Genomic DNA, 25,787 nt, shown 5'->3' with positions numbered 1-25,787 from the left:
CAGCGGACTCACCGCTAATTTCCTTTCTTTTCCTTCCCTTCCCTCCTCTCTGTCCCTGTCATCTTTGCTTTCCCCTTCCCATTCCCCCGGTGTAGGGTAGCCAATCGGACGTTATTCTGGTTAATCTCCCTGCCTTCTGCTTTTCTCTTTTCTTCCTTCCTGTGCACACCGTGGACTATCGCGACCTTGACCTTACGGCTTCGTTACGGCTTCAGGACGCAGCCTCTAGCTCTACCCCGCCGTCGCAGATACCCCAAGGCAACGGCAGGACTCTGAAAACGACATTCAACTGACCTTGGGAGCAATCTGGCCCAGTCCATTGGTCGTCGCAGGCGCAACGCTGAAGGTCCAAGTCGAACTGGCCGTGCCCTGAGCAGTCGGGCAAGCAGCGCAGGGCGTCGCTGTCTGGCTCGCTGCAGTCATTGCTCTTCCAGCCCTTGCGGCACAGGCACATGCCACTCACGCATACGCCGTGGCCAGAGCACTCGGGGTCCAGGCAGTCCACTGCGAGGGCCACATGGCATGCTAAGCGACGTGCATCGCCTCGCAAGAGACAAAGAGGCAAATTTTCTGGCTACGCCACGGCAGGGGGCCATTGAAGGGTTGTACACTTCAGCCTTCCAAAGTTACGATATATGACAAAGGAGCTGCTGACGCACGCAACAACTTCTGTTGAGCGCACTAAAGGTCCGAAGTTTGAGCTCTGCCGAAGTGGATAACACTGTTAAACGCAGACAAACTCGCCACAAGCGCTTCTACAGACTGCTTCGTTGTATTGACAGACGAAGTTTGTCGACGACGCGTCTCCGAAGTGCTGCCCGCGGACACCTCCAGGTGTTTCTCGGGGAGGACCATTGAGTGTTCGCGAACTACCGTGTGAGAACCGCTAGTCTAGGAAACAGGTTTAGTACGCGCTCCAGTCGTTTGTCGTCACCTGACTGTTATGCTGGATACTCCTGTTGCATCGCGCATGCGGGGGCTGGCGGGAAAAGCAGTAAAAAAACAAGTGCACCTACCTTCCTCGCAGTGGGCGCCCTTGTAGCCGGGAAAGCATCGACACACGCCGTCCAGGCAGTCCCCGTGACCCGAGCAGTCGGCCACCTCACACTCGTCTTCGCGCAGCTGGCACTCCCGGCCTTTCCATCCCGGCTGGCAGACACATTCGCCGTTTGTGTATTGACCTCTCCCGCTGCAGAGCACCGGACACACGCCTGCAGGAGACAATAAACGTTTCGCTTAAAACGTGGTGGATAGCGCAGGTCTTCATTACGCGTAGCAAACGATATTAGGAAATCTAAAGTTTGATATCGCTTTGATGGACGACTCATGAAATCGACCATTCTTCCAGCGTCTAATGGTTCTTGGCAAACGGAAACTGATTTTATGTGCCGGCCGGAAGATTTTTTGGCATTATAACGCTCTCTTTACAAGGCCAAAGAATTTCTAGAGACACTTCGCTCCTATCATACTCAACATAACGGCATCGTCACGGTCATTGTCAGTGTACTTTAAGTTCATCAAAACTGAGAGCTGGGCGAGTTGGTGTGGTTCCACCTCTGTTTGTCGTTTCTCTTTTTCGTCCAAGTCTTTGTCGCGCACTTTTTCGTTAAGATGGTACTTTAAGTTCACTGCTAGATAAAGGCGCCACTTATTTAACATGTACTTTCAATTGCCCATCTCCTCCGCCAACGCAGCCCAACCCACGTCTGCAAGTTTTCTAACCTCACCACTTTCATCTAATCACATTCTTTGCTATTGAACTTTACGATATACGCATGTTTCACCTATAACAGCTGGTGAATAACAGCAAATACTGCTAGAATACACTTTATGAATAAGAAAGAGAAACTTAAAATTCAGTTTTCCGTCTTTTGCAAAGCTTTCACCCAAATCGAAATTCTAGATAAGCCCCTACCAAAGAACGTGTTGGTCTACATGCAGGGTCGGCAATGTTGTACATGTGTTGCTCAAAAGACGCGCTTCCAAACAGCAAGCACTTACGGTAGGCGCAGGATTCGCCTGCATAGTCCTGGTCGCAGTCGCATTTCCCCATGTTGCAGGTTCCGTGTCCATGACAGTCGTAAGGGCAAGGAAGGCTCGATACATCTGAAAGTCAGGGCAAACAAACGACAGTCGATGTAGACTTCAGCCATAGATGCGCGCTGAGGCAGACTATAAAGCGGGGACGAATTTGCTGATTAGTACTTCCCACGAAGCTTCAGAAGTGACAGTTCCTCAGTTCCGACCTTTTGTAACGGCCTCCTGTTTTATAACATCGGTTTCTGATTTCACATGATCCTTTCAGGTAAATTAGCATAGAACAAGGCACTTCAGGTTTCACGTTTCAATGCTTAACAGTAAAAAGCAAGCGGGCCGATAACCTCAGGTGTACCGGCCGTGGTACCCGCTTTTTAAAAGGCTTAATGATGACTCCTATTAAACGGAAGAAATGAGACAGTTTGAACGATCATTTATTAAAATATACTTTGACAGGTAACGTCTTCTCTCGTTTCTTCGAATAAGATCATTCGATCCGCCACTTTTCGTTACACATGATTTACCCATGATTTACTGTTGGGACCATTGAAACAGCAAAACGGTAAAGTGCATGAGCGAATCCGTAGCAAGGTTATATAGCCCGAAGCTCGCGGGCGTCTTACCAGTGGACACGCTGACGAAAGAAATTTCTTGCTGCTGGTCTCCATCATTGTATACCGAAATGTACCAGCGACCATGATCCAGGAAGTGTATGAATTCCATGCTGAAGCTCTCCTGCTGTTGAGACGGGGGAAGGAAACAAAATAGAAAGAATGCGTCAAAACTAGTGGATATGGAGCGTTCGTACAAACCACGGCAGCAGATATTAGTTGAGTAGGAGCACACTTTTCGCGGTTACATGACCGATTCCTCGCACACTATTGAGCATAAATGTGCACGTTTCTTTACTTCCTCTTGCCCTAGAGTCGTCATTTAAATATATAATTATCTCTTTGTTAACTTGGCAGTATAACGCCATTAGAGTTCTCTTTGCCACAAGATAATTCAAAAACTGCTGGAGTGCATCTGACACGCGTGTTTTGGAAAGTTGCCTGCAAACAAGAAATAAAGCGTAAGCGATCCTTCAATCATACCGAATATCTGAAGCCATTTTCAGAATATGCTGCGCCTATGTCATTCCGTGAGCCATACCATGGGGAACAAGACCACTTTTCAGGAGAAAAGATCAATTTAAAATGGCACATGGTCGAAAATGGCCCATCTGGTTACACCCGTACCACGTACAAGAAATTGAACCACATTGAACAACATACAGGATCGGGCTAGCTCGAAATTTATTCTTGCTTTCGGCGCACTGGTAGATACATCGAGACACAGAGAGGACACCGAACGGTTAGTGTGTGTCAACATTTTTTCGTGTCCCGTGGCATTTATTGGTGCGCCAAAACAGTACTACTCTAGTCACACCTCCCACAAACCCGCCACACGGCCTGCATTCGGTCAACATGGCGAGTTTCGTGACAAGGTTCGCTATGAGACAGACCCGTTAGGTTAAGTTACATTAGGTTATAGCAGCTAGGTTCCGTCATATCTGTCCTTGACAACATTTTCCCTGGTCATCCGCAGCGCTGCTGGCATTGATGCCGCTTCGAATAAATTCCGATCTCAATGCAGACGTCCAGGTTGGAAGGGTACGCACCTTGGCCGCCTTGCGGTGTCGCCTGTCCCGCGCCGAGAGTATCTCCGCGAAGTCGTAGCGGGTGTGCGTGGGCACGCTGTTGCGGCGGCCGTAGATGCCCACGCTGGCACCCGTGGGCAGCGTGTAATTGAACTTGACTAGTCCCGGTTCCTGTTGATGGAACTGCACGTTCCAGTGGCCGTACGAGGCGACCACTTTGCTGTGGCGTCTGCCCACGGACATGTCGGCGAACGACTCGCCGCTGCTCGGCGGCAACGTCTTGGGAGGCAGGACAGACGGGCCTGTCGGGCGAGCGCGAAAGAAAGTCAGCAGGCGCCGTATGCGTCGCTTCAAACACACATTCGTGCACCTTTTCCTTCTCGGGGCACGATATAACCATCGTTCGCTTTTCCTGCACGCCGTACGTGCATTCTTTGTCAAAAGCTTCGAAGCCACCGTACACGTGTCCGGGCCGATTTGTACGAGCGCGCACGGGGGTCCCGAATTCCGCAGCGCGACACTTGGCGAGCCAGAGAACAATTGATTCTCACTCTTTTGAGCTTCCAAGCACAAGGTGGGTTACATACAGGAGCCCTGCTATCGTGTCCGGTGACATACCTTGTCGTTTCGAAACTTTTGACAAAGACTGCAACTATTCGTGGTGTAGTACGTATGCTTATACCTGCTTAGGCTACGTCCACAGTCCGTCCCTTCTATTTTTTTTTTCTATTCCTACCATTTCATATCGCTGGTCATAGCGCGCTGCATCTCATGAGCCAAATGCCAGCTCTTGTTGGTTGCTGCCGCACCTTGTAGCAAAAGTTTTGTTGCACCAAGACAAGTTGATACTAATGTGGCTAACGGAAGAAATAAAGCTTTATCAATTGAGCGCGCAGAACGAGCATGCTTAGTTATACCGCTTATGGTTACCGGCGAACGGGCTTATACGTATTGTGGTAAGTGACACATAGCTTAACAATGCAACGCGATAGTTCATTTGCCCACAAGTTCAGATATCGTCACGTCCAACACTAACGCATTACGTCCTGTTCTCATTATCATCGTCAGTAAACCACGGGAGTGATCACGGAATCCAAATTCGGTGTCGATATAGGCGGCTATTATAATATTAACAGCAAGAAACACGCTGTCACCTTGGAAGCAAAAACCATAACGCAATTGATTAAAATGCCATGAATCTTCATATCTCTCAATGTTTCACACAACTCAAATAAGACATAAGGCTCATTCAGTAAAGCATTTAAATGCTCATGTTGTTGCTAGAGAGATTCTGAACAACGCGGAGCTGCTGCTTTTGCTTAGGAACTGTAGTGTTTTGTTTGCAAGTGCTGCTTGCTAAAATGTCAATGAGTCGGTCGTGAAATAGACATTTCTGTACTGCTCATGGTGTTCCACCACCAAAAAAGATCGAACAATTATTTGTGTTTCGTTTAGAAGATTCATCCCAATTTCTAGCGTTTCCGTGTCTCGTGAAAGATTTCGCTTCCTACAGTCACTGTAACGACGGATGGGATGCCAGAGACTTGGAACTCGTGTTTGCGATACGTCTCAAGTTAACCTACATTTTTCGTTCTCTCAGTGAAATTTCCGCTTACACTCCCAACTCTGACATGACCAATGGCAGCTCGTGCTACTGCTTGTAAGTTTTAGTAAATCGTTTGAAATTACTTTCTAAAGCTTTCACAGATAGCACAGAAATAATTTACCGAAAGACATTTGCGAATAGTGCAGGCTATATACTGATCACAACATTGGAGACGTCGGTGAAGTTAAGGCTCTTACATATTACAGCACGCTGACTTTGGTTGAATGATTGAGGCGTAAGTGTTAAATATATAGTAGCAATAATGAGAAAGCCGACTGCAAGAAGCAAAATCACAAGAAACAGGAATAAAAACAGATCGCAGGAAACAAACGCTGCGTGTAAGCAAGACGTATAAGTAAAAGCACATTGCACGCTAGCTTATCGAAGCGAAAGCTACCAGAATACAGTTGTGAGAGAAGGAGAAGCGGTTAGTACGTACGGTACACACCATAACGACGCGCAAGCGCTGTACAAAAGCAAGCGCTGCTCCGGGAAAGCGGACGAAGACAAGACGGCGAGACAAACGCATACCCGAGAAGCAGACAAGAAGCACGACGGGGTTAGACCATTGCTGCTGGAGGCGGCAGAGGCGCAGGATGCCGACAGTGACGGAAGCGGAAATCGCGAAGAACTCGTTGAGCAGAGCCAGGCAGAAAAGGCGAAGCGTTTCTTGTTCTCTCCGATTCGCTCGCGTTCGGCCATGACTCCAAACATTGGGCGTCGTCCGACCGCAGAACGTGTTCGCCCTTTCACAGAATGCATAGGCCCGAGCAGCCGAAGAAGCCCTGCTGTGGGCACTCGCTCGCTCCGGCATGCGAAAGCCTCCACTTACCCAGATCGGGAGGCCACTCGGTGGACCAGGCGGCAGAGGTAGGGACAGCTTTCGAATGCCCGGAGCCTCCGGCTTCCTTGTCGGCAAAGAGCCGAGGGTCTACGTCCGTCTCGGTGCTGGCATCATGCTCAATCGAGTTCAGGTTAGTAGTAGTGTCCACGTAACCGTCAGTGCGAGCCAACGGCATCGGAGGTGAGCCGTCCGGTCCACTTTTACCAACGGTGAAAAACTCGGAAGCGTCCGCACCAGAGAGTCCCTGTTCGTTCGAAGCCTCTTCGCCACTCTCCGACGATACCGACAAAGGAGGGGGAGGAGGTGGGGGAGGAGGAAGAGGAGGCAGAGAGACACCGTCGCGGCCACCGCTGTCCGCGTCCTGCTCAGGCGCCTGAAACCCGTCGCGCTCGTGTTCGACCACGTTCTTTTCGAGACCCGTGAGTTCGTCCATGCTAGAGACGTCGGGTTCGGGACCACCGTCGTCCACATCGTTATCGGGCAACGACATGGGGATCTCATTGCTGGTCGCGTTGTGATCGGGAGACCCAAACAAGGCCATGGGTCGCGGCAGAGGAGGCGGAAGCTCAGTGCTAGCCTCTACGGCCCCCGACCGCTTGACCGGGGGAGATCTGGACGCCTGCGAATTGTCCTGCCACGAAAGCGGGGTGGAATGAGGCGGCTCCGAGCGCTCGCCGAACGAGCGCTTACAGACGCAGTGCATTCGGCTCACGCGAGTTTCCGGAGGATCGTCGGGGATCACGATCACCGTGTCGGCGTGGAACTCGGACGCGGGACTGCGACTGCCACGGTTTCGCTGCTGCGCGCTAGACTCGGATTCGTGAGGGGACCAAAAATGCTGCGGCTCTTCGCCGCTTCCTTCGACAATGTTAGTGGGCATGTCAGTCGGCGCAGGAGGAGGGGAGGCAGGATGCTCTAAAGCCGCCCTTCGGCGGCGCTGTCTGGCCCTGTTGGGATTGAAGTCGGCGTTCGGACCGCGGTGGTACGTACTTTTGTAGCTTTCTCCGCCAGCGGACGCTTCCGCGTCGTCGATGACGACGGGGCACCGGTGCTGACCGTCCTGCCAGCTGAGAAAAGGGACTGCTGGAAAATAGAGGACAGAGGAATGTGTTCTTAAGCGACGACAGGGAAATGTAAGCTGCAGCACTGAGCGCTTGAGAGTGTAACGTTATCATATCATAAGAAGCCAACAAACACTGACACCAAGGACAACATAGGGGTAATTACTTGTGCTTAGTAAATGAAATAAAGAAACAATAAATTAATGGAAATAAAGTGGATGAAAAAACAACTTGCCATCATAGACACATTCAAGCATAACGCTATCTATCTATCTATCTATCTATCTATCTATCTATCTATCTATCTATCTATCTATCTATCTATCTATCTATATCTATCTATCTATATCTATCTATCTATATCTATCTATCTATATCTATCTATCTATATCTATCTATATCTATCTATCTATCTGTCTATATCTATCTATATCTATCTATCTATCTATCTATCTATATCTATCTATATCTATCTATCTATCTATCTATCTATCTATCTATCTATCTATCTATCTATCTATCTATCTATCTATCTATCTATCTATCTATCTATCGACCTACCTATGAAGTAGACGAGAGCGATGACCAGAGCCAGAGAGAGGACGAATGCCGTGATGGCGGCACACTTCCAGGAACATCGCGACGAGAGCGTCTTGCGCAGGTGCATCCGAGAATGCGGGAAGTGGTGACCCGGGCCCAGCGGGTGGCGCACGTGGTTGCGGAGCGGTATGCCGCCACCCACTGCCGCACCTCCGGTAGCCGCGCCACCGTAGCCTAGCCTGCGTAGTGGCGACACACACCACATTCGCAGGCGGCAACAGACACCGCCAACTGCAATCGACATGCACAAGTCTAGTCACGCGTGCTTTAAGTTTCTGGTACGGTTAAGTCTCGATATAACTAATTAAACGAAACAACGAAACAGACAGAGCTTGATTCACCAAAAATGATGCCGACGGTGTTCATTTCCGTCAAAAGTTGCGTTTCTATGGGAAAAAAAACGTAAACGCCATCTTCTGAAGCGATTTCGGCTACAATCAGAACGAGGTTGGTACTTTCTCGGTGCGCCAGATTTCATGCTTTTGATTCTATTAAAGCCCTCGTAACGTTTCACCCTAGCACAGCGATGCGATGACGCAAAGCATTTCGAAATCTACATGAAGTTTTTAACCAGAGTAAAGCAATTTTCCTTCCGAGCGGAAAGTCAGTCATGGTTGATTCTGCAAGTTTAATCAGAAATCAAGCAAATATTTACTCCAATACGAAAGGCCCGCGCCCAACGGGTATTTTAAAGTACGAACCAATGCTCGCCGATGAAAAAACAGTTAAATCGCGTCTGTGAGCACGCACATGTCTAGCTAACGTAATGCGTATATAAGAAGAGTGATAGTTTAAAGGTCCAGCGGACGTTATGCTTATGATTATATTCATGGGAATGTCAGTCAGCTTTATGTGCGCTCAAAATTCTTGCACCGACGCTGCCAGGCGCAGCTGGACTATCGGCAAGCATAGCTAAACGTCTTGTTTACGCTGCAGCACTGAACTTCTTGAACAAACAACCCACACTTCTTGAAAAACAAGAAGTATGCATTGAGGGGGAAAAAAACAGTTGTTTTTACTTCGGAGCTCGGCCGCCCGTGCCGCATATTGAATTCAAAGGCACGCGGAAAAGGGATTTATTTGCGTAGGGAGGCCCAAGCGCTCGCTCAACTTTCTGAGATTTCTTTGTTCTTTATCAAACTAGCAGAGCGTGTATTGACGTATTGATTTACAGATAGTACTTGGGATGCAGATAACCAGAGATATTAAACGGATAAAAGAAAAAAAAAAGGCAGGCAACCAAGAGAATGCTCGTAAACGCACCTGTCCGGATTCGTCTTTGTCTCGTCTTGGATGATGTTTGACGTCCGAAAGTCTGTCTTGCCTTGCGGGGAGCCGGGGCCCTTGGTCAAGTCTGCAAGAATGAAGGCAACGAGAGTAAGACACGGCTAAGGCTAACTCGCAAAAAAAAAAAAACACTCCTAACCGCAACAACTTTCGCATTCAAGGGTGTGATGCTGCGCCTGAACCAGTTACGAGAACACGCATACCGGAATCATCGTCATGACAGCAATGATAGTAGGGAATTTTACTACCCTCATTCCCACATATATAGACTTGCAGGGCTCTCGCTCTCTTTTTACTTCCGTCTTCCTTCTCCAATGCTGAGTAGCAGGTCAGAACTTTCATTCAGGCAGGCCTCCCAGCTTTTCTATCCCAATATCCCAATTCTACACGTAACAATATGTATCTCCTTGGGGCAACTGTAAAAACACTAACTTGTTCACCATTGACGTCATCTTTTTATCCCCCTTAACCCTTCCCCCCGTGCAGGGTAGCCAACCGGAACTACCTCTCGTTAACCTCCCTGCCTTTCTATGCATCATTTTCTCTCTCTCTTTCCCTGCCTGTCTCTCTCTCTCTATACAACAGGGACCCGCGAGTCGTAGTTCGTTAGGACAGTTGCACATGGTACGCCTGTTCAATCAGGGTTGCAGTTTAAACGCTCTAAATTGTTGTACGACATGTCTGAAGACGTCATTGTTCAATTTACCATGGCTACACGACTGCGCAGTGAATTAAGCCTACAGCTGAATACGGTTTATTCTACGGACGGCTGTATTTGCGCGCCGCTGCCTTCTCGCGCATGCGTGTCTGCTGCGTATGTGCGTTTTCCGGAAAGGGGAGGGGAGCGAGTAGGAGAGAAGGGAAATGCGCAACGGTGCAATGACACTGGAGCGACCTGGGGCTCTTCTCTGCTAAGCTCGGCCGTTGTGCAGCTAAGACAGCCGACGTCGTCGCCAACCAACAGAAAGGGAAGCGAAAGGCTTGGGCGGCTCCTCTTCAAAGATTCATGGAGAGCCCGGCGGTGCTGCCTTATCCAAATTCAGAAGCGTGGCACCGTACCACGCGCGTCTCGCTCCCTTTTTTTTTTTTTTTGCTCTCTTTCGTTTCGTCTTTTAACCGTTCCATTCGACCCTTATCCGCGCTGGAAATTTTGACGGGTAGAAGCCCTGCCAGCTGGGGAGAGCGCATCTTCCGCCCAGGATTCTTTACATAAACCCTCCTTTCGACGCGAAGTAAACGAAAATGATAAAAGAAAATCAATGCGGAGGAGATGGCGTCACGCTAAAGCTGAGGGACAGAAAAGAAAGAGAGGCAGCTTATATGTGCGGGGGAGCGTCACCGCCAAGGCACGTATTTCAGAACGTCTCCCTTAAACGTGTTGTCGTTGGTCCTTACGGTAGTTTTGAATGTTTAATGTTGGGGACACAGCGTACGCCTCGGCGGGACGGGACCGAGAGAGGACGGCGTAAACCCAACGCTGCGGATACCAAACTGAGCAACGACTGACAAAGCCGAAAAAAAAAAAATGGTGGTCGTGGAGGGGGGGGGGGAGGTGAGAGGGGGAGAGAGGGAGCGTTATGCGACAGCAGCAGCAGCGACGGTGGGAGTGTAAAGTACGTCCGGACGAAAAAAGGTAAGCCTATACGGTGCAATAGGGAGGATCGCTGCTTCAGCGTTAGGCGGCTGTTCGGAGGAGAGCTCGGATGTTAAATGACACTTTGCGGGCTGGCCGCAGACAATGAGAGACACCGTACCGGGCACCGCTTTTTTTTTTTCTGATTACTTCTTTTCTTGCTCTCTCCGCACTTCCCCTTTACTTTTTAAAACCCGTACTTTATCTGGAAGCCATCTCGCTGTCGTCAGGTTCATGATCGCATTCCGAAAGTGGCTACACGTCGGTGAGCTACGGAAGAGAAGCCGTAATAGAGAGCGAAGAAGCCTATGCTGAAAAATTGCGCTCTCAAAAACAACACCGTCATGGTCACTACAAGCAAGAAAGGAAGAAATGTCGAAGGGGGACGAGGAGCACAAAAAGAACTGTATAGTACTCCACGCCTACAGAGCTAAACAACGGGACGGAACGAGAGAGAGAGAGAGAGAGAGAGAGAGAGAGAGAGAGAGAGAGAGAGAGAGAGAGAGGCACACACGGAAGCGGCATACAAAACGTTTAAAACAACGTTGAAGGACAGCGTGGGGACACCATTAGTGCGCGGGCCTGCGTTATTCCGCCGGGCGAGCCTGTGGCCTTCTTGTTCTCTCGCCTTTTGTCTTCTCTCGTCGTGGGCACCCTGCTGCTGCTCCTCGCATAACGGCGCGTGTTCAGCGAACGCTCTCTCGCTCGCCCACTCACTCACTCTCGAGTTCAGCAGGTCCGGAGCAAAAGTCGAGGCGCGGAGCCATTATCCGCGTGGTTGATGCTGTCTGCTCGGCGGGTTTTCAGCCCCGCGGAGCTAAACTGTGCGTGCGTCCCGGGCAGCAGCAGCAGCAGCACGACCGCTGTAAATTTGCTCCGTCCCTACCCCTTCGCATGCGAGAGCTTTTTTAAATTTTCCTTTAACGGTGTTCGTATTCCTTCGGGGTCGCCCGGAAGCGAAGCGACTGTGGGCGAATGTGCATGCCACTGTAGAATGGCCCGCCGGGGCAGCGGCTGCCGCCATTGTTTAGTGCTAGCGTTTTGGACGCTCGAGGATCGGATGAGTGGAGCCATTGGATGTATTACAGCCTCCACCCGTGTACGTACAATGAAAAGCCCCGACCGAAAAAAAAAAAGAAATAAATCAAACGCGTGCGTTGTACGCCATTGTTCGCACCGTATGCAAGAAAAAGCCAATTTGTTTTATAAGCTGCATTCATTACGTTAGATGTATGGCCTCGGTATGACGCTTACGGTCTCGGTAAGACGCTTGCGGTCTGTCGTGCCGGAACACAAGTATCACGGCGTTCCTTGCAACAACAGCATATTCGTGTATGTATGCTCTTCTTAGCTCTCTTCATGTATGATTTTTTGAACTTGTCACCTCTCTTCCGATATTATTTCTTCCATTTTCTATATCGAATTATACTTAATGTGAACACTAATTCATAAAGCTTCTTGTCTGAAGCCTCCTGCATGTCATATGTGCGTCCGAGATGTGCTCTCAAACAAACTCTCATTTCAGACAGAAAGTTTCTTTTTCACTGGTTTATGCAACTTTGTTCGCACTCTTGTGTGTCATACGTCTAATCATCCCAAAAATTAAGTGGAAAAAGACGCAAAGGTGTGCACCAAAATCTTTGAGGCCACAGCCGTCATTAGACGCGTGCACGCTAGATGGCGCTACAATGACACACCTCAGCAAACACAGAGTCTTCACCAAGGCGCGTCCGCCTTGCTTCCGTCTTGCTTGCGGAAGTTCGTCAACGTGCGCCTAAAGCGGTGTATAAATAAAGGGCGCGTAAAGCATTTATAAAAAGTACACAGGTAACTCCACGCCTACGCCATAAATGTTGTTCGACAGTGTGGCGCGGTTTTCGTGGCACTTCTGACACCCCAGACCTCTGGATGACGACCAAAGGGGGTTATTTTTACTCCACAGGGCGTCGGAACGTTTGCCATACGAGATGAACACCCTTAAGGTAACTGTATAGTCAGCTTGGAGGTCGCAGACAACGTAGCCCGAATACTTTAGACAGAGACTGTACATCAGAAGCGCATCTGCAAATAAGACCCGAGCTTGCTGTCACGAATCCTTTCAGTCGGAACTTCACGCCAAATCAAGAACATTTAGTTATCTTTATCGCTGTGTGAAGAGGAATAGCAGTCACCTTTGTGATGTCACTAACCCGCGTATTCTCCTCCACTCAACGCCCCACCTCGACTCAAGAAAGTTGACGGCAGCGCCGCCCCTCGACAGAAGGGGTCACTGCCCTTCATTGACAGTCCGCGTCGGTTGTTGAAAAGCGTAGCACCTTCTTCATTCAAAGGGTGGACACAGTGTCTCCTTTTTCTTTTCTCTTCGCGCCGTCCGCCACTGGATGGGAAGGGAGGGAGAGAGAGATTAACTAACCGCTCGGAATGAAGAGCGATCCCGACGGTGTCCGCGCCAGGCAGGAGGTGGGCTCGTACTCTGCAGGGTCCTGGTCCTGTGCGAGCATGGACTGCGGCGCAGTAGCCGCGGGGGGCCGGCCGCCACCGCCGCCTGTCCGGCCCATGGACAGGTTGCGGGGCGGGATGGCCGGAATGCCTGCATCGCCATCGACATCACGATCACCATCATCGTAACGGTCACAATAGTCTATAGATTAGCCGACAACGGTTTCGACTGCAGCGTACGGCATACATTTACGAATAAGACGTGAAGGACGCAACACAACACACGACGGTTCTTTAAAACGAAGCTTTCTAGGCTAACCGGTTTTTGTAATGATTACGCCTCCCTATATCACACCACATGGGCGTGCCTCAACGTGAAGGTGGCCCCGCAACTACCCAACTCCACACCCGAGCAGCGGGAGGCCGTGCTGACTAGTTAGGACCCTCGTAACCAGCAGCAACTGGTGCGGCGGGCCCGGCAGACAGCAAGAGCCGCAGGAACCCTGGACTAAGGGCGCCTCCTGCACAAGCAGAAAGACACCTGCTTGTCCTTTTTTTAAAATAAACGTTTCTCCTCCTCCTCCTCCTCCTCCTCCTCCCCGACTTTGCTGACCATGGCCGCTGCTGCCTTGCCTTATAGCTTATCATACACGGGACAGTTCTACAATGAATGGCTTATCTGTCCCAGCCCTACAGATGTGCTGGTTGCCGGCTCTGTTCTCAACGCAATCATGCAGTGAAATACAAGCGGTACCTAAATATCCTCAGTGGAATGAATTTTATACGCCTCAAAGCGCATAATTACTTTATTAAAGCCAATATCTATCTCTCTATCTATCTGTCTGTCTGTCTGTACGCTCAAAAAGGGAAGCTAAGAACGCTATGAAGTGCTTTACTGACGTTTCACCCGAGGGACAGCCCTTCCTCGCATTGGTACCGGCCTTGTGTACTCCGAAGGCCGGTGCCTCGGCGCTGAAACGTCAGTAAAGCACTTCATAGCGTTTGTCGCTTTCTTTTTTTGGATCAGTGCTTTTGGGTCCAGCGCGAAAAATACCTTTTGTTTCAATTCGTTTAACACACACACACACACACACACACACAAACACACACACACAAACACACACAAACACACACACACACACACACACACACACACACACACACACACACACACACACACACACATATCTTGGGGCATGATAGCTAGGACAACCGGTACATATATTATTAAAGAGAAACCGAGACATCGACCCAATCGTAGCAACTGCTATAAAGAAAACCCATACGGGTTCCTCAAAAGGCAAGCCTCGCAGTTGAAGAAAAATTTATCCTGGTCCGGCACTCGAACCCGGAACCACCGCCTTTCCGGGGCAGCCGCTCTACCACCTGAGCTAACGAGGCGGCTAGCAGATGGCAGGGCGAAGTCGAACTCATCAACAACTCGAAGCAAAGGCAATAGTTTGACGTAATAGTTCTGCAGAAACCCGTAACGTGGAGAGACTTAATTAATAAAGGGAAAATGAGACATCCACCCAATCATAGCAATTGCTACAACGGAAACCGATATATATATATATATATATATATATATATATATATATATATATATATATATATATATATATATATATATATATATATATTGGGCTGATCCTAGGGATGGCGCGATGACAAGGAGGAAAAGTGGGTCGATACCAGAGACAGCGTCATCCGCGGTCGCGTGGATCACATCAGGTGGGGATTCTCGCACCTTGTTGATTTCCAGTACGGGACCCCAATCACTATGCTGCAAAACGCCGTCGCAGAAGGTCAACAGTTCCATAGCATTTCATTAACCGCTTCACCTAGATTCCAAAATGTACGAATATTCTAAAGAAGGTGAGCAGGAATAGTTCACGCTCAGGGGCCGGAAATGCAGCTGAACAACGGTTTCGTCTTAATTCACGATTACTGTGGCGTACAGCGCAAATTAAAACAAAAACATGCGTCAAGGATGGAAACGACATATGGCGACACGACAGTCGTGTGTCAGGTTGTATATCATTCATGTACAATTTGTAACTTAAGGCTATATGTTACAGAAGTCAAAATTAGGCCTGAATAAGACCTATTGGAATATATATATATTATTTATTTCCGCTGACCCACACTAGCAACATTCATCAATTAACTTGGTCTCGTCCGAGTAAAATATTAAAGAACGTACATTGTTAACCCTTACGTCGCCGCCAACACTTTACACCGGCACATGAGTAGAATACCTCATTACGAGTAATAGCTCAGTGTTTTCTATAGCTAAACTCGCCGTCGCCAGGTGGCGCCACGAACCCGGCCGCTCGCGTTTACGTCTGCAGCAACCCCTTATTCCGTAAAGAGCAATACGTTTACGGACGAGCTAAAGCTCCGTAATGACTCCTAAAACGGCTTGACCATCAGGAGCCTTCCATCAGGAGTGTGGGCCGATTGTAACAGGGTTGCGTGCACAGGTGTGGCGCGTAAGGGCTTTAGTAGCACGCAAAGCACACTGCTGCCAAATGACAAGGAGCGTGACACACATCATTTGTCAGACAGGTGAAGGCAAAAGGAAACCTTTAATCGCTCACTGAAGTCGTCGTTCGTTTCTTTTTCTACCATGAGATCGACAGCTAGAGCCTGGTCAAATAGATGGAAGCGACAACTGATAATAAAAATACGAAAAAAAGTAACGCACTAAGCGGGCGATGGTCGTTCTCTCGGCAAATCGCTTTCTGGCTCCCTCTGTCTCTCTCTTTCAAACATACACACACACACACGCAAACACTTTTCTCATTTAATCTTTGAGCGCAGCCTCCGAAAGCCCCCCAACTCAATCGCGAACAACGCCGGATTACCATCTCCGCGTGCCGCCACACCAGCACTCTTACATTCGCAGGAAGGAGGCGGCGGCAGCAGCGGCAGCGGCAGCAGAAGCAGCAGCAATCAAGCTTAAAACAGCCCAGCACTTCGAGGGGTCGCGCGCCCGCGTTCCAAGAGCGCGAATCGAGCGCCCAAAAAAACGCCGTTCGTACTCCGACGCCGCAGCTCCGACAGCGGAGGACCTCTGCTTCACTGCGTTTCTTTCTTTACGGTTTTCTTTCATTTTTTCCGCGCAAAAGCCGTTGCTTCTTCATCTTTGGGCTTTCCGAGCGATCCAGAGCCTCTCCGCTCCGCGTGAGATCCACTCCTGACCCCCCCCCCCCCTCTCTCTCTCTCTCTCGCCAGATCCCTCAGAGCTGGGGCCGAAGTTTCTATCATCGCTGCGCTTCGTCTTCTCGATTAATTTCGCCCGGCCCTCATCGCGAGCTCTCGAAAGAGATTTTCTGCGACAGCGCGCGCTGCGGACTCTTTTCTCTCCTTCTTCCACACCGGCCGGCGCGGAGGCTTTCTTCCGTGAGCCTGCCGCCGCGGCCGGGCCTTCCGGGCACTTCATCGTGTGCACAGTACGTAGCGAGGCTCACACGCTGCGCGAAATTCCGGTTCTCGAACTTTGCTCTATGGAGCACGCCTTAGAGCTGGCTGCACTCTCCCTCGGCTTCGCGTAGCGCTGTGCCAATGTACTGCGAGGAAAAAAAGGAACAGCATTGCTGCCGTCGAAATCACAAAGAGCAGAGAAGGAGGGACAACCACGACGAAGAAGAGCCTCGGGAGTTTTAGGGAAAATCGGCGGGCGAGGCTGCAGCGCTGTTGTACGCAATGATTTACTACTTTCGGGAAGAGCAATCCGTCTAAACGTCTTCTTGTTTATTCGTTTTGCTTAGTTCTCTGCCTCCTGTTCGGTACTTGCGGCCTCTGGAGAACAAATGGAAAATCGTGGCTGAGAACAAACTGAGGCGTGGCGGCGGCGGGGGAGGCGACGGCGTAAGCCGCACGGAAAAGAACGAAGGGTGCGTGTTTCCGCGCCGAGTGCAAGAAAGCGTACGGGCGGCGGAAATTACAACGTGAACACGGACGGTTCAGAGCTCGGACGTCTTCAGATATAGGCTTGCTCGATCGTTACTCTCTTCGAGTGACGAAAGAGGCATGTCCAAAGGCTCTATGCAATGCGCAGGACGGTAACCGGAAATTCTCGCCTGTCATTTACACTTACGATGTTGTTTTCTTTTCAGTGCATGCAGTTTGTGAAAATACAACTTGCGACGGGCACCTTGCGATAAAGCGCGCCGCGACGGCCAGGACGAATTGGCTTATTGCGGCAGTGCGACTGTCGAATGAAATTATTGAAACAGCGAAAAATTTGTCGCTTAGCCGTCCGTCTTTACGCTTCTGCGCCGCCTGTGTTGTGTAGCAGTTCTACAAAGGCTCAACGGCTGTCCCGGTAGTCTTCTGTATGTTTCTACTTTGTTTTCAGCCGTGACTCATTGAGTAGACGGCTGTCGTCGAGTTCAAGCTCGTCGATGCCTGCACGCGATTGGGTGTGCGTCTTTAAATCTATGTGGTCTGATTGGTTCTGGTCGACCAGGAGTTGTGATTGGTCTCACTGATTTCTGGCGGGGTGTTGGGACGCTTCTCGAGGCGCCTGGGAGAGTTCGCGCCGGAGGCACCGAGAAACCACGTCACCGCGAGTGCGGCTCTTAAATAGTTAATTCAGTAATGTGCAAGCAATTAAATGTATAATTCGTCTAATTGAACGTGAAATAAACAGAATCAGGAAGATGCCTACGGATATCCTGTGTGCTCCCACCATCCCTCTGGCGCGGAAGAAGTAGCGACCACATTCCATGCTACAATATGTACCACACGCATCTATCTATACCTTGTCGCGATCACGTCGACCTAGCTGAATTGACTTCAGTTGTGGGTGGCATTTGAGCCCCCACGAAGTCTAAAAGACAGACATATAAATGAGATGCGAAAGGCGGGGGGATATTAACCGGAAGATAAATATCCAGGTTGATATCTTTCACTGGGGAAGGTGTATATAAGGGGAGACTGAAACAAAGAAGAATAAGAGCCCACGCAAGAGAAAGAGAAGGAGATAAAAGAAGTAACACTACACCAACACACCAAAGAACGCAGTAGTTTCGCAAACGTGACCACTGGGCAAGCCAGATGACAGCTGCCACTTCAAACACCCCTGTTATGCATAAATAGTATCTTTCTAAAAAAATATTCTTACTGCTTTGTGGCACCGGAACTATTACGCGATACTCTTGACAACTTGTTAAGAATTATTATAACGGCTTGAATGTTTGCCGTCACACTCTCTTCATGGTCCTCCAGGCAGGAGCGTAGTTAGGGGGTCTTTTTTTGAGGGGGAGGGGGAGGGGGGGGAAGGTTACACTGTGCCCGTTCCCCCTCTCCTTCATCCTCTCCCCCGTCCCTGGTGAAGTACGTTTTCCCACTATTCCTAACGAAGTTTTCCTTGGGAGCACTGACGCTCGCCTTGTTCAGCATTGCCGTTCTCGCCACTTCGAGCCTTCGCGAGCGCCGTATTGCTTCACACATGTACGCAACACTGTGCCCTCAGAAGCTTTCCGGTGTTCCTTAGCCACCTGCTGCCGAGGCACCGCGTCAGCGACGTCTCACAGCACTTGCCGCGCGGTAGCCAGCCGGCACCTGCTGGCACGGCTTCGCTTTGCCGTGCTGGAGCACCGACAGACGTCGTTGTAATCGGCTCAGACACGCGCCTCCGACCCACCGCGCGGCCCCCATTCCTAGAGTGGCGACGGTCGAGCCGGTGGGCAGGCAGCCCGCCGAGCAGTTTCGTCACCACTACGCGAACGAGGCAGCGTGGCGCTGACACGCCGCTCTCCGCACGCGCGCGCGCACCGGCTGAGCCGGACAAGCCCGTAATCTCCACGGCGCATTTACCTAACAGCGTAATTAAGAAAAGACGCCCGGCCCGCGAGCTTCACGGCACGCCACGTCCAAAACAGGGATAGACCGACCGGCCCTGGCAACAGCGCCGTCGGCGCGGCAGCTGCCTGCCCGCCCGCACACCCTTCCGACGACGACCAGCACGCTTTTCCATCAGGAGCGGCCGTGCGCGCGTACTTGCGCTTGACGGGCAAGAAACAAAAGACGCGAGCAGAAAACGAGGGCCCGGTGCGTGAGGGCGCTCCGCGAACGAAAGTGGCAGCTGCGGCTTTGGTGCACTGCTGCCTGCGCGCCATCGCCGCGGGAGAACTGCTTTTTTTTTTTTCTTGCTCGGCTCGGCACGCGAGCGAGGACAGCCGCTGCAGCTCGAGAGCGGCGTTGCAGGCGGCCTGCTCTCTCGGTTTCGGGATGAGTGTCCGGGCCATGTGTCACGTCCAGGTTCGCCCGGCGAGTTGGTTGCCGCCATGTGTAGCCGCCGCCGCCGTCGCGAGGAGGTCGCGACCTCTCTCGCTTGTGCCTCCTGGGAAGGTGGCGTCGGCGCCTACACCTTCGTAGTCCCTCTTCGTAACAGTGAAATTGCGAAAATAGCGAAGCATCTTCGCTGTAGAACGGTAATCCGCGACCCCCAAATAGCCATATCCTAAGCGATAACGACTCTCTTCGGACTGCGTACATTGTGGCACCCTGGACGCTTCTGTGGAACACGTCCTCGGCGAATGTCCCCAATTTGATCAGCACCCGGGGACACTTCAATATGTCTTAGATGGGCGTCCCTTGTCTGAAGAATTTGCTCGGATGCTGGTACTGTCCCGGTGCACAAATGGAAGCTGTGAAAGCCTAGCGTGATTTTCCTGTGGACAGTAACCTCATGCGCTCCTCGTCAATAGTGACCAAGTCACTGACGACATTGTCGTGTTACTGACATTTTTTTGCGCTTTGGTTTGTTCATTTCAATTTATTATCGTAACCTTTCCGCGTTAGTAACCTTTTAGGCGGTTTACTTTCAACTGAACTATTTCAGCATGAACAGAGATTACCCCATCATGCTTGTCACAAGTCATGCGCCGACTCTGCATTATATACGCATGACTTGCAGAAATTCGCAACTTCAGGTCAATTAAGTTATTTATACGTTTGTAAAGTGTATGTGATGGTTCTTTCACTTGAAGCGATAGTAAAAACTTTTGGTTATTTCTATTTTTACTGTTCATTTTGTTCTCCCGTCTGGTGTTCCTTCGTGTGTTTAGCTAGGATTTCGCGATCGCAATCTCTTCATTAGCCAAATTTCTCATACTCAAAGCATTTAAAATAGCCCCATTGTTTGTTGCCGACGAGAATACGATCGGATGGAAACGAAATAACACTGCAGAAAGAGAGAGCAACGCTGAGGAGTAAATTAAGCACTGTGTCGCCTCTGTATTCTGCTCTTCTCTACTCCTATCTCTTGTTTGCAGCAGTGCTTCGCCTTCTTGACGGGCCATATTAGCCTGGTGCAACGCTTCGGGCCTACGAATTTTCGCCCTTTTCAGCTTTCCGTAACTTAAAAACATCACTTCGTTTAACTTACGCTGCTATACCCCCCCCCCCCCCAAATCATTCAAATTTCCGTAACTCACAACGATTTTTTTTTTATACCGACCTAAACTCTGCTAGTATGTTATTTTCTGCTGTTAGTTCTGCTGTTTCTGCTGTTACACGTTGACAGATTTTCAATGATGAGTCGTTATCGTGAGCTTAAATATATTTTCAGGTAATGCATTCATTGCCATAAGCGACCACTCACGGGAACTCATTTCACTACCGTTAGGCAGTACTGAGAAACGACTGCTAATTAAAAAAAAAATTCTTTTTTTTCGTACAAGTTCCTTTTCCTGATAATACGTGTGGCGATGAAGTCGCTTTACGCTTTGTTGCTATGTGTGTATTTCCTTTCACCCTGCTGTAGGTCCATCCTTCAACAAACAAACAAACAAACAAACAAACAAACAAACAAACAAACAAACAAACAAACAAACAAACAAACAAACGAAGTTATAGTGTTATTTGTTCGTCACTGCCAATGTTTCAAATCACTTTATCTATAGTAAGATAACTAAAGCGATAACAGCACGACCGGTGCAAATTAGCGCACCGAGTGCTTCTCCGATTTTTTTCCCTTTCGTTTTTCAACGTAACTAACGATCTGCGTTTAAGCGCTATTCTGCTAAACCGGCAGATTATCTCTATGAGTGCCATGAAGCGTATGTTCGGCGAAAGCGATTAATTATTAGCGGAGTTAACCGTGGTTCAAAGCCGAGCTCCTATTGGTCAATCTCTCTCAGGCGCAGCAAAGCGCAACGAACAGTGTACACTATTGCGCGGTCTGTTTTTACTTCAGTAATGTGAAATATCAGTCAATTCCACAGTCACTAAGCGAACGTTCTGTAGTGTCTCTTTAACCAGAGAATCAGGATTTTATTTCGATTATATTAATAACGTTCGACGACACTAGCCACAACAGCGACGAAGGCATGCCTGAGCTCCCCAGCGATTTCTGCTATAATTTGTCTGCGTATGTTCAATTTTTGCAACACGCACCAGAAGTTATCGGGCTACAAAATTTCGGTGCTTCCTTCTCTCTTACTTATTGTTTTAAGCTTTTCAAGCGCTCTATTATGCATAATTACGATGCCAGAGAATCTGAGTGGCCCGTGCCGTCTTTATGGTCATCATCGTCAGCTTAAACACATCTAAAATCTACAAAAAGAAAAGCGAGAAGGTTACGATGTGGACGACACTTTTCAGGAGGTGCGGCGCTCAGGTGTTTCGTAACAGCGACCACGGCAGTTCTTGAACAAAGGATACAGCGCTCGGAAAGACCCTTACTCGAATATATATTATTTCATAAGCGACCGGAAACTCGTGGCAGTGAAGCATTACGGGGAGACGCGAGATCGGATTTCACTATTCTCGAACCGCGAAGAAAGAGGAAACCAAGAAACTCGAAGCCACCTGCCACATTATGGTCGCTTACACGCAGCTGCATCTTGACAACCGCAAAGAAAGAAAAAAAAGAAAACGTAGAGGAGGAAGTCACCGCACTAACCGTATACCGATCGCGACCACCACCGGAGAATGCCGGCGCTCCGAGAGAGATGGTGGGGCGGGTTTATATGCGTGTTGCTTCTTAACCCTACTCGAGCGAAAGCTGACGCCACACCCGCCGTGCTCTTTGCATGTGGGTGTGTTCGGATAATTACACCCCCGGCACCGGAGGCTAATGATGGCATGGGTGCCTGCCCCCTCCCCCTCTCACCTTCTTCCCCATGTTCTCGCCAAGCATACGGTGCGCAATTAGGTGGATTACGGGCCTAAGGGGTCGCGTATACCGCAGCCCTCCGGAGGGCTACAGCTCGGCGCCGGTTATGCGATAGTACGAAGACGTCGTAATTGTCCGTCCCGCAAGTCTCTTATGCGACCCGAGCGCCGACAACTCGAGCGACCCCAGCCGCCGACCTCATCGTGCTCGTTCTATTTACTTACTTTGCTGAACTATCGCGCACCCGCTGGCCTGTCGTGCGCTCGCTTTTCCTCTCTCCCTCTCAGTGATAAGACTGCTCCTGGCCGTCGGCAAGTATAATAAGCCAAGGCCCGCTGGGGCGCGTTGAGGTCTCGTTACGAAACGCAACACTGTACGCTCGCGGCACGAAGGAGAAAACTTCCGACGCGAGCCCCTTGAAGAGGAAAGTGTCCTCTCCAGAGAGAACGACGTTACTGCTGCAAGCAGAGCGTATATATTTGCTTCCGTTTTCTCGGGGACGCGCCGTTCGCTTGAAAAGCGTAAAAGTCTGCGGCGCACTTCTCATGTTGCAAGTCCTTACGTTTCAACGCTGAGAGGACGGGGACACGCTGTCGTTTCCGGTGGAAAACTCTGATTACGGAGATGAGCCCGGCGTCGTACACGGGGCCAACGTCACGGGCAAATAAGCAGAATACGAAACACAGAAGTGAAATAGAATAAAAGGGGTGCAAAAAGCCGCGCTACTGCGAGAAAGACAAGCTTGAGAAGTCTTTGCTCCCAGCTTTCTGGATGTCATAAATTCAAGTTCTTATTTTCCTTACTAAAGGAGGCTCAGTTTTAGAGGGAGAGACCGGGTGGCGGTTTCCGAAAGGCAGCCCAATATAAAGTAGAAATAATGGCTCCCTGAAGATCATGTGTTTGCAATAGGAACAGAAAAAAAAAAGTGAGAGCGATTAAAAACAGTCCCAATTTCGCCCGAAAGGCGAAGCGTCGATTACGATAGTAAAATAATGGACAGCTATACCAAGTAATGATAGTAGATTTATCGGCCGTATAAGGTTGGAAACATAGGCATACTAATTAAATTAACAAGCGTGGTGCCATGCGCGCACAAGCAAACATCAACACATCTCACTCGATCACCGCGGAAACTCGCTGTCAAAACGCTGGAGTAAGCGCGGCAGCAGCAGTGAGTGAACTGACCTTCGTGCTGCCGCTCGCATCAACGCGACTCAAGGGGAAACACCGTGCGCGGCGGACTTTGTACAAGTCGCAGATGCCTCTGAAGACACAACGCCTTTCAGACATAGAGAACGTCGCGGCCGACCGCATCGCACAGAGTAAAACAACCCCCCCTCCTCCCATCCCTACCCACGGCGGACCTTGTCCCTGTGGCAGATGGCGTTCAAGATACAGCCCCACCCCCTCCACACACACACACACACACACTGACTGGAGTCTTGCGAGATTGGGCTTGCACATGCAACAAACGGCGCGCGGCGACGATTTTTTCGCCATTGGACTTTATAGGGAACGTCACGCCGTCTGGTTGACCTCCCTGCCTTTCCTCTCTTTGCTACCTCTCTCGCTCACGCCGACGCCGACGGCAGAAATGCGCTTGGAGTGTCCATTTAATTTCTATCGCAATAAGAATGAAAGCTATCTGAGTTTGGAGGAAGCGCAGTAATAAGAACTTCTTCAAGTAGGACGTAAACTCGTGGTTGCTGTGTTTACGATGCCAAAGAGAATATGAAAGGGAGCTTGAGACATCGTGTGTCACTGCGTTATGCAATTTCGTGACGGTCAAATGTAAAGCAAATTTTGAGATATACTGGAGCGCGTTAGGTTTTCTTCTTCTTTTATTCTAACAATGGCTTCTTCGTCTCGTAAACATTGTACTAATTGCTGATTAACATCCTTTGATAAGATTTGTGAAAGCCTAAAGAAATCTCTGCACACACGAACATACGCTAATACAAGACGCTCTCACGATGGTGCCGCCGCATAGACCGGCGTGGGTTCTCGCGAATACACTCAGTCTTGAATTCTGCCGTATCTCTCCGTAAATGAACCAAACAGTCATCGGCCCACAGAGAGATAGCGCCACGTTGAAAACAGTACAAAATACATGGATGGACCAGTGAGCAGACGACGAAAGCACCGCTCACTCATCCGTTTTTTGTTTTTGTTTTTGCGCTGTTTTCAGTATGGAACCTAACCAACTAGTCCAAGCGCCTTAACTGAAGACAGACAGACAACTTGTATATATATACGCACGTCTGCTTTGGAGCACCAGCGTGGTGTCTCGTGCGAGCGCGAGCTCGGATCCAGTGAATGTGGCGTCGGAGCGGTTCTCCTCTTCGTCTTCTTCGTCGTCGTCGACCTCTTCCTCTTCGTCCGGGGACTCGGATCCGGACGAGGACAGGCCAGCAGCCGGCGGCGGTGCAACCGGCCGCCCGGCTGCCCTACGCTCCGTCGTACACTGTGGTCCAAGAGATACGCGCAATAAGGGTGAGGCTCAAAGAGAGAATACGCTCGGTCGCGAGAGGAGAAAGTAAACCCATTTCATCCATGCAACAAGCCTCGTTTGCATGAGCTCATATTGAAGCGACTACTGCGCAGAGACCGACGAAGGCCGAATAACGGGGCACAGCCACAAATGCCGACTTGCAACCGAAGATTTGTTTTTGATTTCAACCCGCGGTGAGGCTGACTCAGAGGTCGGACCGACCCAGACCGACACGAGTGGGTGAGTCCACTCCACCGTAGTCGAACCGGCTCAAACCCGACCCAACACTATACTGGCCTGACACGCTAAGGTTTACACGAACTCAACGACCGATTTCGGGCGAAGTATACGCTGGCACTAAGCTAGCCGTCCTGTGTGAGTGAGCTTTCTCTGCTCTTCTTTGCATCTTTCTGTTCGCCCTTACCCCTCAGTGTCGGGTAGCGAGCCGGGCGCTCTCTTCCGGTTCAGTGGCTCTGCTGTCTCGTGTCACTTATAGCGCGTGTTTCCTTTTATGCGCAACACTTTCTTTTAAACGAAGCTGCATCATAACTAGACCTCTGCCGTTTTCGAAGATTGGCTACATCACAAGGAGGACATTAGCACCAAGAAATGTTTCAATGATAACTTATCTAATGATGAGTAATGAAGTCCTGTCTGCTTAGCAGAAACCTTAAGACTAGCGTCACTTTCGCAATATGCGACCTCAAAATGAGCAACGAAATACATTGGCGCTCTATTTTAGCAGCGTCCCAAAAGCGTCTCTAACAGTTCGGGACCGTCTTAACTGGAACGCCTAGCCATTTTTCTTAGCATATTTTGGGGAAGAATTTTATTTGAGACTATATAACGTTTATTTTTATTTCATATTTACATTGGTGATGTTGTACTACCATGTGCCCTTGCTGCCTTGTCACTGTGATCATATTGAAATCGGTTGCACTATATTTCCAAGTTATTGTTCTATTTCATGGCACTTGTACGCCCTGGTTACTTCTTTTTGAAAACTTCACAAAGTTA

General features: G+C 49.7%; 1 protein-coding gene across 5 annotated transcripts in view; it reads right to left on the bottom strand.

The window, feature by feature from the left end:
- The window catches only part of Ten-m (teneurin transmembrane protein Ten-m), a 45,831-nt gene extending 21,180 nt beyond the window's left edge, over positions 1–24,651 (bottom strand). For 2 of the 5 annotated variants that reach the window (XM_075688729.1, XM_075688732.1), the window contains exons 1-10: positions 24,539–24,651; positions 13,121–13,297; positions 9,051–9,141; positions 7,749–7,966; positions 6,115–7,209; positions 3,698–3,978; positions 2,661–2,775; positions 2,002–2,106; positions 1,017–1,211; positions 295–504 (exon numbers count right to left, since the gene is read on the bottom strand). In XM_075688729.1, coding sequence (XP_075544844.1) covers positions 295–504; positions 1,017–1,211; positions 2,002–2,106; positions 2,661–2,775; positions 3,698–3,978; positions 6,115–7,209; positions 7,749–7,966; positions 9,051–9,141; positions 13,121–13,265 — 2,455 coding nt within the window. In that variant the 5' untranslated portion in view covers positions 13,266–13,297; positions 24,539–24,651. The remainder of the gene's footprint in view (positions 1–294; positions 505–1,016; positions 1,212–2,001; positions 2,107–2,660; positions 2,776–3,697; positions 3,979–6,114; positions 7,210–7,748; positions 7,967–9,050; positions 9,142–13,120; positions 13,298–24,538) is intronic. The other 3 variants (XM_075688730.1, XM_075688733.1, XM_075688731.1) reach the window with 3 other exon arrangements.
- Between the last annotated feature and the right edge of the window lie 1,136 nt (positions 24,652–25,787).

Source organism: Dermacentor variabilis, chromosome 4 (genome assembly GCF_050947875.1).
Source record: "Dermacentor variabilis isolate Ectoservices chromosome 4, ASM5094787v1, whole genome shotgun sequence".
NCBI lineage: Eukaryota > Metazoa > Arthropoda > Arachnida > Ixodida > Ixodidae > Dermacentor > Dermacentor variabilis.
The sequence above is the reverse complement of the archived record's forward strand: the minus strand, read 5'-3'. Positions and strand labels throughout refer to the sequence as shown.